This window comes from Salvelinus fontinalis, chromosome 41 (assembly GCF_029448725.1).
Source record: "Salvelinus fontinalis isolate EN_2023a chromosome 41, ASM2944872v1, whole genome shotgun sequence".
NCBI classification, from domain to species: domain Eukaryota; kingdom Metazoa; phylum Chordata; class Actinopteri; order Salmoniformes; family Salmonidae; genus Salvelinus; species Salvelinus fontinalis.
This window is the reverse complement of record NC_074705.1, coordinates 13780191-13796966: the sequence shown is the minus strand read 5'-3', so window position 1 is coordinate 13796966 and position 16776 is coordinate 13780191. Positions and strand designations below refer to the sequence as shown.

The 16776-nt window shown below is 43.7% G+C and overlaps 2 protein-coding genes and 1 pseudogene across 15 annotated transcripts in view; all 3 read left to right on the top strand.

The window, feature by feature from the left end:
- LOC129840427 (bromodomain adjacent to zinc finger domain protein 2B-like) overlaps positions 1-4843 on the top strand; it is a 112663-nt gene extending 107820 nt beyond the window's left edge. For all 13 annotated transcript variants that reach the window (XM_055908306.1, XM_055908303.1, XM_055908311.1 and 10 more), the window contains 6 exons: positions 111-439; positions 986-1121; positions 1309-1455; positions 1697-2034; positions 2237-2380; positions 2545-4843. In XM_055908306.1, the coding sequence (XP_055764281.1) occupies positions 111-439; positions 986-1121; positions 1309-1455; positions 1697-2034; positions 2237-2380; positions 2545-2701 (1251 nt within the window). In that variant the 3' untranslated portion in view covers positions 2702-4843. The remainder of the gene's footprint in view (positions 1-110; positions 440-985; positions 1122-1308; positions 1456-1696; positions 2035-2236; positions 2381-2544) is intronic.
- Positions 4844-9512: 4669 nt separating this feature from the next.
- Positions 9513-13586, top strand: LOC129840537 (WD repeat, SAM and U-box domain-containing protein 1-like). 2 transcript variants are annotated; one of them, XM_055908473.1, is made up of 5 exons: positions 9513-10080; positions 10616-10993; positions 11157-11354; positions 11538-11626; positions 11763-13586. In XM_055908473.1, exons 3-5 carry the CDS (start codon positions 11171-11173, stop codon positions 11790-11792), a joined length of 303 nt encoding a protein of 100 aa, XP_055764448.1. In that variant the 5' UTR covers positions 9513-10080; positions 10616-10993; positions 11157-11170; the 3' UTR covers positions 11793-13586. The 2 variants fall into 2 exon arrangements, with proteins under 2 accessions (XP_055764448.1, XP_055764447.1); XM_055908472.1 differs by having other exon boundaries at positions 10616-11354.
- On the top strand, positions 12172-15657 carry LOC129840326 (WD repeat, SAM and U-box domain-containing protein 1-like; annotated as a pseudogene).
- Positions 15658-16776: the final 1119 nt, after the last annotated feature.

Genomic DNA, 16776 nt, shown 5'->3' with positions numbered 1-16776 from the left:
AAGTCTAAATGTTAACCAAGATCTAGTGACAGTAGCCAGGGAATAGGTTGTTATTTAAGACCGTAGGAGTTTGAACCTAAAGACTGCATTACCCAACATTCTCTGCGCAGGGCTGGATGTACCCCGAGCCCCAATCAGAGAGGGAGGACCTGGTCTACCACGAGCACAAGCCCCTCCCCAAACACCAACCAGCGGCGGGCGGCGCTGCCGACAAAGACCAACCGGAGGACAAGGCGGACCACAAGGCGGGCGGCGTGGTGCGTCACGCGGACAACCCTCTGGACATAGCGGTGACGCGGCTGGCGGACCTGGAGAGGAACATCGAGAGAAGGTACCTGAGGAGCCCCTTAGGTACCACCATTCAGATCAGGCTGGATAATGTGGGGGCTATCGGTACCGTCACTGTCCCCGCTCCATCCAGTAGTGCTGACAGGGAAGGGTAGGTCATCCACTCAGCATTCAAGCAAACACTTCTGTGTGCTTTTTTTTGTTTCATTTTTCAAAAAGACGTCTACCTATGCTGTCGCTTTTTTGGTTTTGCCTCTTTTATTGTGTATTTTATGGTTGTCTTCTGGTTTGGGGTTGACTCACAGTGTGGCGAATGTTTTTCCCCGTTGACTTTGTCTGGCCGTCTGCATGGTGTTATGCGTCAGTAATCGTCCACCTCATCCCCCCTACCATTATTTTCCCTCCTCTCCCGGCATATACATAGGCATCACTCCTCCCTGGCGGTGTGTGTATCTGTACCCATATATCCCTGCTGCCTGCCACCCACCCTCACTCACTCTCATACCTGCGTCTGTCTGCACAGCTGTAGTTTCAGCTAGTTGTGGTGACAGTGGGTGTGTGTCTGTGTATGGGCAAGTGTTTATGTTGGAAAGCGAATGATTGAGCGTGTGTACCTGCCTGCATGCGTACGTGTCCCGACTTTCCGTTTCCTGTTTGTATGCGTCCATTCCTCTGACATCTGTGTTGCCTTCCACAGGGGCGAGGAGGAGGTGGCCCATGGGATGAAGGTGTGGAGGAAGGCCCTGGGCGACGTCCGCAGTGCCGCCCAGCTGGCCATGTGTCTCCAGCAGCTCCAGAAGTCCATCGCCTGGGAGAGGTCCATCATGAAAGTGGTGAGTAACACCTCAACGACTGTAGCTGGCTGGCACGGAATTTCAATATGCTAGGGAAGTGAATACTGTGTGTCATTGGAGAGCATTTCAAGTCCTTTAGGGAGTGGATTCCAATTTATATCTTGGTAAATGTTGATTCGTAATCCATCCCTTGGGTTTGAGGTGACACTGCGTTGTCTGCTTTCAGTACTGTCAGATCTGCAGGAAGGGTGACAACGAGGACCTGCTCCTGCTGTGTGACGGCTGTGACAAAGGCTGCCACACGTACTGTCACAAACCCAAGATCACCACCATCCCCGAGGGGGACTGGTACTGCCCCGCCTGCATATCCAAGGTGAGCTAAACTGTCCAGGCCACTGTTCAACATTTACATATCTTACCTTAATGTAGAAGTATGTCAGACATGCATATCAGGCATGTACATTATTTCAAAGTACATCATGTAACTGTCATTTTCATATCATATATTATTTCAAAGTAGGTAATTCAACAACACTGTGTACACAATATGCTAAGTGCCATTGCTTTGTAAGTACATCGGCATGAATCTTTGTCCTCCTCCCCTCTCCCCTCAGGCGAGCGGCCCATCTCCCAAGAACAAGAAGCTGCCCAGCAAACCGGTGGCGGGTGGAAGTGGGAAGAAACCCACCGCTGCTGAGGCCAAGCGGAATGGGAAGCAGGCCGGCAACAGTAACGGTAACGTGGAGGTGTCAGAGGACGACTCGGCGAGCGCCAACAGCACCCCGAAGAAAGGAGGAGGAGCGAAAGAGCCCCCCAGCAGGAAGAGGAAAGGAGAGGAGAGCCCCGCCCCGTCCCAGGCCCCACCCACGTCACCCAGTCAGGAGAGCCCTATGGTGTGTGTGAAGAGAGCCAAGACAGCCAGAGACAACAACAGAGACCTGGGTTTGTGCAGGTACTGTACTACACCATAAACCTTTGAGTCATTTTCTAAGCACAAGTATCATCACTTTAATCAGTGAGTTGCTTATGTAAATGTAGATGCGGGTTGTAAATGTATTTGCCTGGGGCATTGCGTTCAGCCTCTCTAAATAATTGAAGGTCCAATGTACTGTTACCATTCCCTTTGTGACGTGTGTGTGTGTTCTCTTCTGCAGGGTGCTCCTGGCTGAGTTGGAGCGCCACCAGGATGCCTGGCCCTTCCTCAACCCCGTCAACACCAAGGGGATCCCTGGTTACAGGAAGGTCATCAAGAAGCCCATGGACTTCGCCACCATCAGAGAGAAGCTCATCAGCAGCCAGTGAGTTCACTATTAATATGACACTATTACTATCCACTCCCTAGTAGTCATACTATGACTAACCCAGAGTTTTTTTCTGATCTAGTCACGTAACCAGGAAGAAATAACATACAAATCGAGTGTTTTACTCATTTACTCGAAATGATCTGTACCTCTCGTTTCAGGTATCAGAATCTGGAGACTTTCATTATTGACGTCAACCTGGTTTTTGATAACTGTGAAAAGTTTAATGAAGACAATTCAGACATTGGGCGAGCGGGACACAACATGAGGAAGTTCTTTGATAAGAGATGGACAGAGCTTCTCAAGCAAATAAACTAATCCATCAGTTTGGGTGTTGTTTTACCGATCATCATCACTGTCTCAAACCAGACCTCTAATAACATTATTTGACATTTCATAGCAGAGGCACCACGTTTTGGGAACGACAAGATGATGATGCTAGTCCGTCTGTACCTTTGGGACGAACCCGGGGCGGTTAAAGTGAAATGTCAACAGACAGACTTGTAACGCTGGTGTTGCTACAGTACAACAGGGATCCGAACACCCAAAGAGTCCCACACAATGTCAACCGGGTGTCTTAGTGCAATACCATTTCCTGTTCAAGATCATTGCACTGAATCCTCATCCTGCTCAACCACCCAAGATGCATCTGCGGTAGAATACTTTCCACTACTTGTAAATAGACGTTTTATTTTTATTTAATCGTATTATAGTGAATGTATTTAATTTTTTAATAATTATTTATGAATCAATAAATAAATAAAATAAAAAAGGTCCACATCATTTTCTATGAAAAGGAAGAATCAGCTCAACTGCTTTGAATCGAAAGGAATGTCTGTCTTTGTGTTTGACTTTTTATTTTATTTTTTTCCCAAATATGAAACAAAGCCAAGAAATGTTTTTACTGTTTACACTGTTCTATGCTTTTGGGCACCAGAGGACTGTAATCATTACGTTAAAACTGTACAACTGCATTTAATTACAAAACTTGCAGAAAAACAGTCAGACAATGGTGATACATGTGTATATACTGTTTATTAATGTCAATATTCAAGTCTTGTTTGGAACGAATTGTTTAAAATATCAGATATGGTTTATGCCTTAGAATGATTGTAGCATTCTATTCTATTTTAGTGAAAGTGATTAAAAAAAACATTATAAATATTGTTTGTACAATATATACATATCCTCTGCAAACACTGTGGTGTCCTTAATCTTGGTAGTGCCTACCCTTCCAACAGGGGCGTAGGGGATATCATTTTTTTGGTTTTTCCATTTTTATGATGACGTTATTTTTTATATAATTTCAATCCAACATGGCCTCAAGTCTGACAGTGACACAGTAATCATTCCTCTCCATACAGAAAGAGAAAAACAAACAAACAACGTTTAAGTATTTTTTGGTCTTTTTTCCCATGAAACATTTCCCCATATCTGCCTTGCCACAGTACAGAGGACGTAAGGCCATTTGTAACCACTGTGTTTGAATCTTGCTGTGTGTTGTGGCCTAATGGAGGCAGCTAGAGTTTTTTGTACCCAAGTCAGAGTACTTGAAGTTACTTTATTTAAGATATTGTGGAAAAAATGTATCATTCTTTTTGTAGGAGCTTTATTTTTCACTAGTGTGTGGCACGGACCTATTAAAGGATGTTTTTCAACCTAGTTTCACTCTGGGTGTGTTATTTTCCCTCTTCTACCTACCCTGTGCCATGAGTCATGACATTTTAATTTGGATGATGTGAGTGGGGAGGAGAATACCTTTGTAGTTTTGCTATGCTTTTGGGTAGCACATGAATGTAGTACCTATTCAATTTAGAGCCTATTTTTGCCCCTCTAATCACCTACTTCTACTAGCCCTTTTGTTCACACGAATATAAAATAATTTGATACATCTAGCCTATGAGTATATGTTAATGACTAATGGGGTTTAGATTAGAATCTAGACTTTGGAGATCGAGTCATTTTAGATCTGTCAAATACTGAAAGGGGAGACAACAAGGAGAACTTTCAGTTTGCTGTCATTGTGAATGGCTTTAATGCTGTCTGGACATGTGTCACGTTCCTGACCTGTTTTCTGTTTAGTTTTGTGTGTTAGTTGGTCAGGACGTGAGTTTGGGTGGGCATTCTATGTTGTCTGTTTCTATGTTGGTTTAGGGTTGCCTGGTATGGCTCTCAATTGGAGGCAGGTGTTTGGCGTTCCTCTAATTGAGAGTCATATTTAGGTAGGCGGTTCACAGTGTTTGTTTGTGGGTGGTTGTCTCCTGTGTCCGTGTCAATGTTTGCACCATACGGGACTGTATACGGTTTGTTCATTTCATGTAGTCTGTTCCTGTTCATTTCGTTCGTCACGTTGTATGTAAGTTCGTCGTTCAGGACTGTCTACTTTCGTTTTGTTATTTTGTATCATTTTCAAGTATAGTTCGTTTTGTCTTATTAAATAAATTCATCATGTCATTTCAACGCGCTGCACCTTGGTTCCCTCAATACTCCTCCTTTTCGGATGAAGAGGAGGAGGATTATCGTTACAACATGATTGATGGGTGGTCCTCCAGATTATTTAAAAAAAATTGATAACGCATTTCCTGCATTTTAAGGCCCAATGCAGTCATTTTTATCAAATCATTTCTGGGGAACAATTAAGTACTTTACTGTAATAGCTTTCCGTGACAATTGTCAAAAAGAAACTAAAATAGTTTTTAAGCAATCAATGGTAGTGACAGGGGCATGTGAACATCAAACCAAATATGGAGTTGATTTGATTTCAGGTTATTTTGGTCACAGGGATCACATGGCCCTCTCCCTTCCATTGATTTTTAGCTAGTGATGGCTAACGTTAGCTAAGTTTGTAGTGGCTGTTTAAAGACAACCGAACCATGGATTACAATTTCTCCTGGCCCATAGACTACTTACAGTGTGAGGAACTATGTAACAACAAGTGAAAAAATCATGAACTACTCCTTTAAGTAAGTAGCCTTGGACAAGTAAGCCTTTGCATGAGGAAACGTGATCAGGTCCCAATTTTAGAGTCTTTGTTTGGACTTGACCACGGATCGAATCCCAACCTTCCAATCTCACTAACAAAATGACAAATTGAATAAAATCGATGTATCCATTTGTATAACTACATTTTTTTATGGCCAAAAGGACATTCTTTGATAGACAATAACTTTCGTATTTCCATGAGTGTTTGAGTGTTACGGCAGATTAGGGATCGGACCAAAACGCAGAGTGGAAAGTGTCCATGTTTTATTAACAATTAAACTGAACACTAAACGAAACAGAATAGCAAAAGAGAATCTAACCGACAAACAGTCCCGTGTGGCACAACTACATACACGGAAGACAAACACCCACAAACCACACGTGAAACCCCGTGAAACCCCAAACCACACGTGAAACCCCTAAGTATGATTCTCAATCAGGGACAACGATTGACAGCTGCCTCTGATTGAGAATCATACCAGGCCGAACACAAAAAACACACATAGACAACCCACCCCAACTCACGCCCTGACCATACTAAATAAATACAAAATAAGGGAAAATAAGGTCAGGAACGTGACATAGAGGTTAGGTCACTGGAACCTTAATTGGGGAGGACTGGCTCGTGGTAATGGATGCAGTGGAATAAGTTAAATGGTATCAAATACATCAAACACATGGTTTCCATGTGCTTGATGCCATTCCATTTGCTCCGTCCTCCCCTCAGTAGCCTCACTGGTTTAGGTCCATAACTGGCCTCTATCTGCTTACACTGCTTTCAAGGCAAGGCTACATGGTTTATTTCTTCGTTTCTCTAACTTTTTTGTGCCAGGGACATGGCCTTCTTCCTCCGGGGAGTGCTTCGGTAAAACATGATTAACAACCACCTTTAATTCCAAATACCTATTTTTGTATGTGTTTTCTCTATAACTAGGCCTACAAGGCCTATGTTAACACATACAATTGTTTTAAGATGGTAGTAACATGGACCATCAAGCTATTCAATTCTCTATTGGTCACCTGGGGGCTCCCAACACTAAGGGCTCCCGAGTGTCGCAGGGGTCTAAGGCACTGCATCTCAGTGCAAGAGGTGTCTCTACAGTCCCTGGTTCAAATCCAGGCTGTATCACATCTGGCTGCGATTGGGGGTCCCATAGAGCGGTGCACAATTGGCCAGGGCTTCATTTTTTTGGGGGGGGGGGGGGGGGACAAAATAGCCCTCTGGAATATTATATTAACTTATATGCCGACGATGCCTGTTTTACCAAAATATCAACATTTATCATTGATAAAGAGGTTTGTTTGGAACCTCTCTGTACTGGCTCTGTGGCCTACTGGGAGCTCAAGGCTTCACATACACGGTTGTCACTAGAGACCACAGCCACAAAGTCATAATTATGGCTAAACCCGCCTATTTCTACAACTTCTTAAAATCTGTTTTTAAACCTAACCATAACCTTAACCACACTGTTAACCTTATGCCTAACTATATCCTTAAATTAAGCCTAAAAAGCTCATTTTTGTTTTTCATGAATTTTGACTTTGTGGCTGTAGTAACTAGTGACAATCCATACGCATTTACACACCATAGACATTAAAACCAGATATCAATTCAAAATCTAATTCCATTTCTAACATGCTTTGTAAAACAACAGGTGTAGTGAAATGCTTACTTACAGGCCCTTCCCAACAATGCAGAGAAAAAACAAGAAATACAAGAAAAATAATAGGCCAACATGAGGAATAAATACACAATGAGTAACAATAACATGGCTATATACACAGGGTACCAGTACCTAGTCCATGTTCAGGGGTAATTGAGGTAGATATGTACAAATAGGTAGGGATAAAGTGACTAGGCCACAGGATAGATAAAGAAACAGTAACATATGTGATGAGTCAATGCAGATATTTTTATTTAACCAGTCAAGAACAAATTCTAATTTACAATGATGGCCTACACCAGCCAAACAATACATAAAAAAATCTGAACTCATCATGAGGGGCTGAGCAAAACATGTTAGCATCCCACCTCTTGACAGTGGAGAGAAAGATTTAAAGTTAATTTTGTGCAATTCTACACATTTTGCCTTGGGGTGTAGAGAAAATATTGCAATTGTGTAACTAATTACATGCAATTCTACTAATTTTGCCTTAGGGAGGAGAGGAACATGAGCTGTTTTACAGCAAATTTCCTGAAATTCTACACATTTTGACATAGGGTTGAGAGAAATGTTTGCTGTTTTTAATATGAGATCTGAGAGAGACTGACCAACAAAATTGATGGGGGTATGGCTTGTGGGCCCCCGACCATGATTACTAAATTCAGATAGCTGGTTGTTAGACTAACTTCCAATCTAAAAATGTTTAGCTGATATGGGCTAATTGACTGACATAGCAAGAGAAAAACTGCTGATGCAAAGCCACATTTCGAAATTGCACCTTGTGTATTCTACAATTCTAACTTGCAACAGTAAATTGAGACTCCGACTGAGGGCAAGCATTTGCCCTGGTTTACTGCCGTGTCACGTGCTAGTCGGAACTAGGAAACTCTGACATTTCCGACTTGTTAACTGGTTGTAGTTATACACGTGCCCGTTCAACCAATTAGCAAGTCGGACATTTCAGAGTTACGACGTTTGAATGCGGCATATGACTCCAGTCACTGGAGTCTTTGACAATTTTTAGGGCCTTCCTCTGACACCATCAATAGAGAGAAATAGTAATGGAATATTTTTGTAGGCACTAACTCAGCCATTGATTCGTTGGACAAAGCCTATGAGAAAATGAATGGAGCTTTTGTATGGTTTTTGGATAAACTATCTTATATGTTTTGTTCTATGAGATCATTTTAAGCATTTATGTAATCAAAAAAATCACAAAGCACATAAAAGGCTTCATAATTCATAAAGTTCACGTTAACTGACTGATATTATCTCATAGAACAAAATATAGAAGATCCCCCCCTAAGCCTGTGTTAACCTCAGACCATATTTTCGACGTTTATCCCAAAATCATATTCCTTCCCCATTAATTTTCCCCCATAGGAATGGCTGAACGAACTCATTTCCGGTTTTTATTACTGCAGGTTGGCAAGCTCCATGGCTCATATTTCTAGAAGGGGACGTAGCATCATCCCAAAATTGCGACGGGAGTATGGGCGAGTGGGTGTGTCGAAATGAAAGTAGTGGGCGTGTGGAAAGTAGTGAGTGTGTCGAAAGCTTTCTGCTTTACGTTAGACGGTTTTGATTGAACTGTTTTTTAAATTTTGTTTCTTGAGTGGCAGCAAATCTGCACAATAAGCTGATTCCCTGTCCATTCGCCCACTCCTTTCGACACACCTACTCGTCATATGGTGCATTCAAGACAAATGGGAACTTGGATAAAAACGAGGTCAAATCATGACGTCAGTGATCTTAAGGTTGGTTAGTCGAAGCTCTCTAAAGAGGCCCGAGTTCCCAATTTGGAATTCCGAGTTGGACGACCGTTCAAAACTACTTTTCCAAGTCAGAGCTCGTTTTCTTACGAGTTCCCAGTTGTCTTGAACGCACTGAAGTTTGGGGGAAGGCCATCATGGTCAGCTGACCATATGACAGCGTGCATAACCATGAAGTAAACATGGAACATAGACACGCAAAGAGATAAGAAAATAAACACACATCCCACTTTAGTTAGAATATAAAATAATACTGGCTTTGTATTTACATGCATTTGTTATAATACAAACTAAACAACAGGAGCATAGGGTGATGCTGTTGCGCGAACAGCTAGACTAGTTAAAGGGTTAGTTAACTAGCTAGCCAGCAGATCCGACACCTTATGCTTGCTTGTAGCTGCGCTACAGGGTTGGACAGACCGTTTGCATGAAGGTGCGCTATGCTTAAATCACTCCGCCATTTCTGGTTGCTAAAATGTCGAATAGTTCGCCAAATTCCAATTTATGGGACATAAAAAGCAAGTATAGTGTAGATAATCATTGTACCATCTAAACTGCTGTGAAATATATTTTCAATAAACAAAAAATATTGTATTTCAGCTGTTTCAAGCTGGTGTACAATACTGAAAGTAAAAGATGCAAAAACGAAACTTAAGAACGGGAAGCACAGAAATAGTGCCCAGAGAACAACTCTACTGCTTCATAGACTTGCCTTCAATGAGAACGATAGATCTAAAACTCGCATTACTATGTGAATTTGGTCGGCTCGCCCAAACAGTTACATATTGCAGCTTTAAATTAAGACACAGTGGATATGGCTCGGAAAACATATCTAATTCCAGGGATAAGTTGTACTTCGAATACTCCCAAATGTTACACAGAGAAGATTGAAAGACTGCTAGTTTTTCTGAAAACTGCCCTTTTATAAAAATAAAAAAACGACTGATTTCAACACCCAAAGAATTGCCCGCAATGTCGTGTGTAAATGTGGGCTAGTCTTTGGGTGTGCAACGTAATTTGTGGAGTTCAGTTTTATTGGCTACATGTTATCTAGCAGTAGCCACAGCAGCCATTGTGGAATGGCACATTGCGCTGAACAACAAAGGAGCTGATTGGCTGACACTGCCATTCCAAAATGGCTGATGTGGCAACTTCTTTTTAGCATAAGGACAAAAAGTGCAGTTTTCTGGAAAACCTAGCAGTAGTTCAATCTTGTCAGTGTAACAGTTGGGATAATGGGACAATTGATTCAAAGCTTCTTTCTCATCCCTGAATTGAGGTAAGTTTTCTGAGCCATATCACGCGCCAGCTCTGCGAAGCCTGTCCGACCCTGTAGTGCAGCTGTAAGCAAGCGTAAGGTGCTGGATCTGCTCGCTACTAACAACCCACTGTGCACAGACGTCAGTTCAACGTATAGTTTCGATTTACAGTTGGTTGAGTTGTCAACCAACGTGAAATCAACAAACCTTTCACCATATCATTGGATTTAGCTTAAAGTTGGGTGGAAAAAAAGACAAACATCCCTTAGGTTGATGATTTTTTGCAAATCCAATTAGTTTTCCCCGTTGATTCAACGTCATCACATTGTTTTTTTGGCTTGAAATGACGTGGAAACAATGTTGATTCAAGCAGTTTTTGCCCAGTGGGTAGTAAGTAGCCTATTTGCTAAAATGCATACGATTGCAACCTCTCTGCTCTGGCAACTTCAGATGGTTTCCAGGTGTGGCAAGCTGTTTGGATAACAACGAGTCTAGCTAGCTATCTTGTAATCATTGTAATGTCACACAGTTAATAGTTATATTCTATTGTCAAAGGGATTCATCAAGACCAACTCAAATGGTGTCCCTGATCTGTACCTTGCAAGACCATCGCGACGATGTCACCTGGTGCGCCTTCTCCATCACGCTGCTGCCCACCTGTTCAGCTGATAAAACCTTACGAATTTACAACACCCAAGACTTTTCCGGAAGTCCCATAATCCCCACTCTCTGGCCACGGCTATGGCGTCCACTGTTGTTGCTTCAGCGCCTGTGGTCAGTATTTGGCCTCGTGTTCAACTGATGGTTCAACAGTTGTGTGGTCAACGGACACGGGTGAGATAGAGGCAGTGCTGGAGCATCCGGGTAGGAACCCCGTCAGGGTTTGCGCCTTCTCGCCCGACTCTTCACATTTGGTTTCGAAGGCGTCTGATGGTACTTTAGAGCTTTGGGATTTCCCTACGAAAACATTGCACATGTGAACTTGATTGATTGATATAATTTATCTCCATGTTATCGACTCATAAATGCGCCTATGTCTGCAGACTGATATGTGTTGTCTCTTGCAGAGTGTTCTTAAATGATTATTTGTCAACAGTGAATGAGACCACTATGGTGGCCTGCTCCTTCACCCCCTGTGGCCCGATGTTTGTCACTGGATCTACGTATGGGGACCTCAGGCTGTGGGACCTGGACATGAACCAGCTCCACGCGGAGAAGAACAATCACGACTTGGGGGTCACCTGCTACTGCTTTGGCCCCAAGATCTTCGGTGGTGATGATGATGAGGATGATGGTATTTTCCTCCCTCTATCTTTGAGTTTGGCCTGTTCCCAGATCTGTTTGTACAAACATGACAGCGATCGTAAGAGTTGTCTATACAGCACAACATTATGATCTGGGACCAGGCTATCTTGGAGTCTCCATATATGGGAATTTGTTGAGACTGGTGTTTGATTAATTTATTCCCGTCTCTCAGGTAGTGGTGGGGTAGAGTTCCGCCTGGCCTCCTGTGGACAAGACCGCACGCTGAAGATATGGACTGTCTCCATCTCTTCTGCACAGGCAGTACGTTGACCACACGCTATGGTTATGCAAATGCCCTGTTTAACGTCAAACTGTGTGCATATGTTGGTAATCAAATGATGTGTGTTCACAATGAATGATCTGAAGATGTAGTCCATCTGTCCCCTCTGGCCTGTAGGCTGTAAGATGCAGCTGCTGCAGACCCTGACCGGCCGGTCTGCCCCGGTGCTCTCCTGTGTTTTCTCTGCAGACGGACAGCTGCTTGTGTCTGGGTAAGTCAGCCCATAGGTGATCTAAGGCAAAGTGCTCTGTTAGTCAAGATAAAGTTGTACATTTACTCCAACTGGCCACAAGGGGGAGAAGTGTGTTGCTTTTGTCCATTGCCTTTTCTGTTGCAGCTCAGTGGACAAAACAGTCACAGTGTATGATGCTGTAAGACACTCAAGCTCTTTTCATTACCGTAGAAGTCATTTCAGTTTAACTCCCCATGTTAATGTCCCACAGAAATCCATAAAAACCTCTCATCTGAACTTGAATAGTGTTGCTTTTTCATTGCCAGGGGGCTTTGCTCTACACATTGAACCAACATGAGAGGTAATCTTCCTTCTTACCATTGGGACATAGTCACATCAAAATGGCCTTATTCGAGTAGCCTACTTTTTCAAATGTACCTTTACCGTCCTCGCTCGCATGATCCTTTGCCGTAGGTACATGACGCCGTGTCTCTCCCAGCACACCCCTGATCGCCACGGTTTCTATGGACAAGACTGTCAATATATGGAGAGTAGAGGACACACGAAATGGCCATGGTGGGTAACGCACACACACACAAAGATGGACAGAAGTCTAAGATAGGAGGTGTATTGACAAGCTGCCAGTGTTATTGGCATTAAGAATGGCATTAGTGTTCTGAGTCACGGTGTGGGGTTCCTACATACTGTTTCACTATTTTCTCATGTAAACAAAGATCCTGTTGACTTAATGGTGATGACAGCCTGGTGATTATGTGCTGTTTTTGCATAAGCTCTTCTTTATTGATTATGGCTTAATTCTGTTTTTTTATTCTGCCAATCACCATCCCTCTCTCTGCATGGTTCATGGGAAGAAAAAAAAAAGGCAAATCTTTACCTGGTGAGTTTGACATTTTCTTCCTTATCTGCACCACTAACGTCCAATCTGCTCATTGAAAGCAGTGAGGGATGGAGGATCTCTGTGAAACCTAGGAGTCCCACTGCTATCAAAGAGGGCTTTATCGCGAGTAATACTTCTAACCAGGTGATAATGCCTTCTGCAAAAATAAGTCTTTCATAGCCTGTTGTGTTTCCAGGTGACTTTTTCCTTGAAGCACTGCCTGGTGAGAACTGAGTTGCTTTTCTATTTTTATGTGTAGTCACTGTATTAGTGTACACAGTGTACAAAACATTAAGAACACCTTCCTAATATTGAGTTGCATCCCCCCGTTTGCCCTCAGACCAGCCTCAATTCGTCAGGGATTCATCAGGCTATGTTATGGAAAGAGCAGGTGTTCATAATGTTTTGTACACCCAGTAGTTATATAGGCTCACAATGGTTTCTTCCTCTCCTCTGACCTGACACCTTTCCAAGAACCTATACGCACCTCGTTCTAAGACAGGCTTGTCAATAAAAGGCTTGCAACTCAATGACTGTAATTGTAAATACATTAATGTTCATAGTTTTAGTTGACAACAGTATTTTGTTGTCTTTTATGTGGAGTCTTACTGTGCTCTTTGTAATGTACTTTGTTTTTCACATCTTGTTATCTAGTTGAAACTGCAACATTCTCATGTGGAGGTGGGGAAAGTGACTAAAAAGCACTGTAGAAACTTCTGATGGATTACACATGAATAACTATAGTAACAGCATGTCATTTCCTGTTTTCCGACCTATCAGGCAGAAAGTTGCCGCGTCACTCCAGACTTCTGGTCAGTGATTGGTCAGAGGAGGGCGTGGCTGTGTGAGGAGGGGCTGGAGACGCTGGTGGAAAACTTCAAGGCGAACAACATAGATGGCGCTGAACTCGTCAGTCTGACCAAGGAGACACTGGCCTCAGAACTCAACATAGGTGGGGACGGCACATCACACCATCGACTAGACACATGATCATAATAACATGCATTATCATACAGCTAATTGCGCATGATCATATTATACACATTACCCACTTGTCCGTCTGGTATCTGAGATCACCGTTTTGTACAGTAGCTGGAAACAGAGCGTCATCACATACTCAGACTGGAATAATTGTTTTTAAGTAGGGGGAGGGACAAATGAAAAACAAGGTGGACATTGAGGAATGAATGTTAATGAGATGTCCTCAGGATTACATACATTTGAACTGTACAGCATTAGATTAGGCCATGTGTATTCTGCACCGCGGGTGTAATCTGCTTTAAGATTTCTGCCCCATTACATAACACAATTACTCATCCCAAAATAAATATCATGTAACATAGAAAATGGTATACATCTAATACCATTTCTGTCTGTAACAATTCCAAAATCGATCTGAAAATGTGACTTACAGATTTTGGTTGATCCGTATATCTTCTCTTTTAAATACAGATCTTTCACTCTAGTGAGAAAAGCCATTTTCCCCAACTTTTTCTCTGTGAGGTGGTAGGTGTGGGTCTGTTGTTGGTCTCTCACGCCAATAGCAACCATGGTAACCAAACAGCCGTGTTCTCTAAAAGAGATGAATCTCTTAGTAGACATGGGTGTCTCTCTCTACTGTCTCTGAGAGTGAGGATGGCGCCATGCCAGGCTGTTATCTTCCTGATGGAGAGAGATTATCCTTTTTCCTCTCAGGGATGGAGGGCTCTTTTTGTTTTTTTGTGTGTAACACACACACACACACACACAGACTGACCTCACTTTACTGTAGTCTCCATGGTGACCAGGAAATGGGTCATGTACGCAGTGTGTTCAAGCCAGGATATCACGTCCACAAATGATGCAAGCTCCATTGGCCAATGTACCATTTTCCCATAACTCTGCCTGGTTGTTTCCTGTTGGTGTACTGTAGAGTCTGTGGGGCTGCGCAGTATGGTCCTGAGGAAGGTGGGGGAGCTGAAGGCGGGGGGTGTGTGTACCGTTGTTCCTGATGAGTTCCTCTGTCCAATCACCAGAGAGCTGATGAAGGACCTTGTTATCGCTGCAGGTGGGACACGCCCCCACGGCAACCTGTCTTTCTGTCTGGTTGTGCCTTTTTAGGTATCTATTTATCTATTGCTATGCTACAAAAAAAATTGAAATACAGTGGCGTGCTTTTAAAGGATGCTAAACACACTATCCATCTTGTCTACTTTATCTTCTGAACAGATGGGTACTCCTATGAGAGGGAAGCAATTTGAGAGCTGGATCACAACCAAGAATCGTTCCAGCCCCATGACCAACATGCCCTTACGGACAACACTTCTGACCCCAAACCGAACCCTGAAGATGGCTATTGGACGCTGGAGGACCGGCCAATGAGAAAGAGGGATGCAAGGGCGTCTCTACATCCCTTTCAATCCAAAGATGGTCTATCCCTCAGTTAACCTCTGACCAAAAGTAGGCTCATAGTACATAAAGCTATAAATGATGTTTTCAGGTTGACCATACTGAGCTTCGATTCAACCCATCACTGTGTCTGCACTTACACATCTGTTGGGATGAAACTACTTTATAATGTAAATATTTATAGCTGATAAGACATTGTAACATACACTGCTCAAAAAAATTAAGGGAACACTTAAACAACACAATGTAACTCCAAGTCAATCACACTTCTGTGAAATCAAACTGTCCACTTAGGAAGCAACACTGATTGACAATAAATTGCACATGCTGTTGTGCAAATGGAATAGACAAAAGGTGGAAATTATAGGCAATTAGCAAGACACCCCCAATAAAGGAGTGGTTCTGCAGGTGGTGACCACAGACCACTTCTCAGTTCCTATGCTTCCTGGCTGATGTTTTGGTCACTTTTGAATGCTGGCGGTGCTCTCACTCTAGTGGTAGCATGAGACGGAGTCTACAACCCACACAAGTGGCTCAGGTAGTGCAGTTCATCCAGGATGGCACATCAAGGCGAACTGTGGCAAAAAGGTTTGCTGTGTCTGTCAGCGTAGTGTCCAGAGCATGCAGGCGCTACCAGGAGACAGGCCAGTACATCAGGAGACGTGGAGGAGGCTGTAGGAGGGCAACAACCCAGCAGCAGGACCGCTACCTCCGCCTTAGTGCAAGGAGGTGCACTGCCAGCGCCCTGCAAAATGACCTCCAGCAGGCCACAAATGTGCATGTGTCTGCTCAAACGGTCAGAAACAGACTCCATGAGGGTGGTATGAGGGCCCGACGTCCACAGGTGGGGGTTGTGCTTACAGCCCAACACCGTGCAGGACGTTTGGCATTTGCCAGAGAACACCAAGATTGGCAAATTCGCCACTGGCGCCCTGTGCTCTTCACAGATGAAAGCAGGTTCACACTGAGCACATGAGCACATGTGACAGACGTGACAGAGTCTGGAGACGCCGTGGAGAACGTTCTGCTGCCTGCAACATCCTCCAGCATGACCGGTTTGGCGATGGGTCAGTCATGGTGTGGGGTGGCATTTCTTTGTGGGGCCGCACAGCCCTCCATGTGCTCGCCAGAGGTAGCCTGACTGCCATTAGGTACCGAGATGAGATCCTCAGACCCCTTGTGAGACCATATGCTGACACATGCACATTTGTGGCCTGCTGGAGGTCATTTTGCAGGGCTCTGGCAGTGCACCTCCTTGCACTAAGGCGGAGGTAGCGGTCCTGCTGCTGGGTTGTTGCCCTCCTACGGCCTCCTCCACGTCTCCTGATGTACTGGCCTGTCTCCCGGTAGCGCCTGCATGCTCTGGACACTACGCTGACAGACACAGCAAACCTTTTTGCCACAGTTCGCCTTGATGTGCCATCCTGGATGAACTGCACTACCTGAGCCACTTGTGTGGGTTGTAGACTCCGTCTCATGCTACCACTAGAGTGAGAGCACCGCCAGCATTCAAAAGTGACCAAAACATCAGCCAGGAAGCATAGGAACTGAGAAGTGGTCTGTGGTCACCACCTGCAGAATCACTCCTGTTTTGGGTGGTGTCTTGCTAATTGCCTATAATTTCCACCTTTTGTCTATTCCATTTGCACAACAGCATGTGCAATTTATTGTCA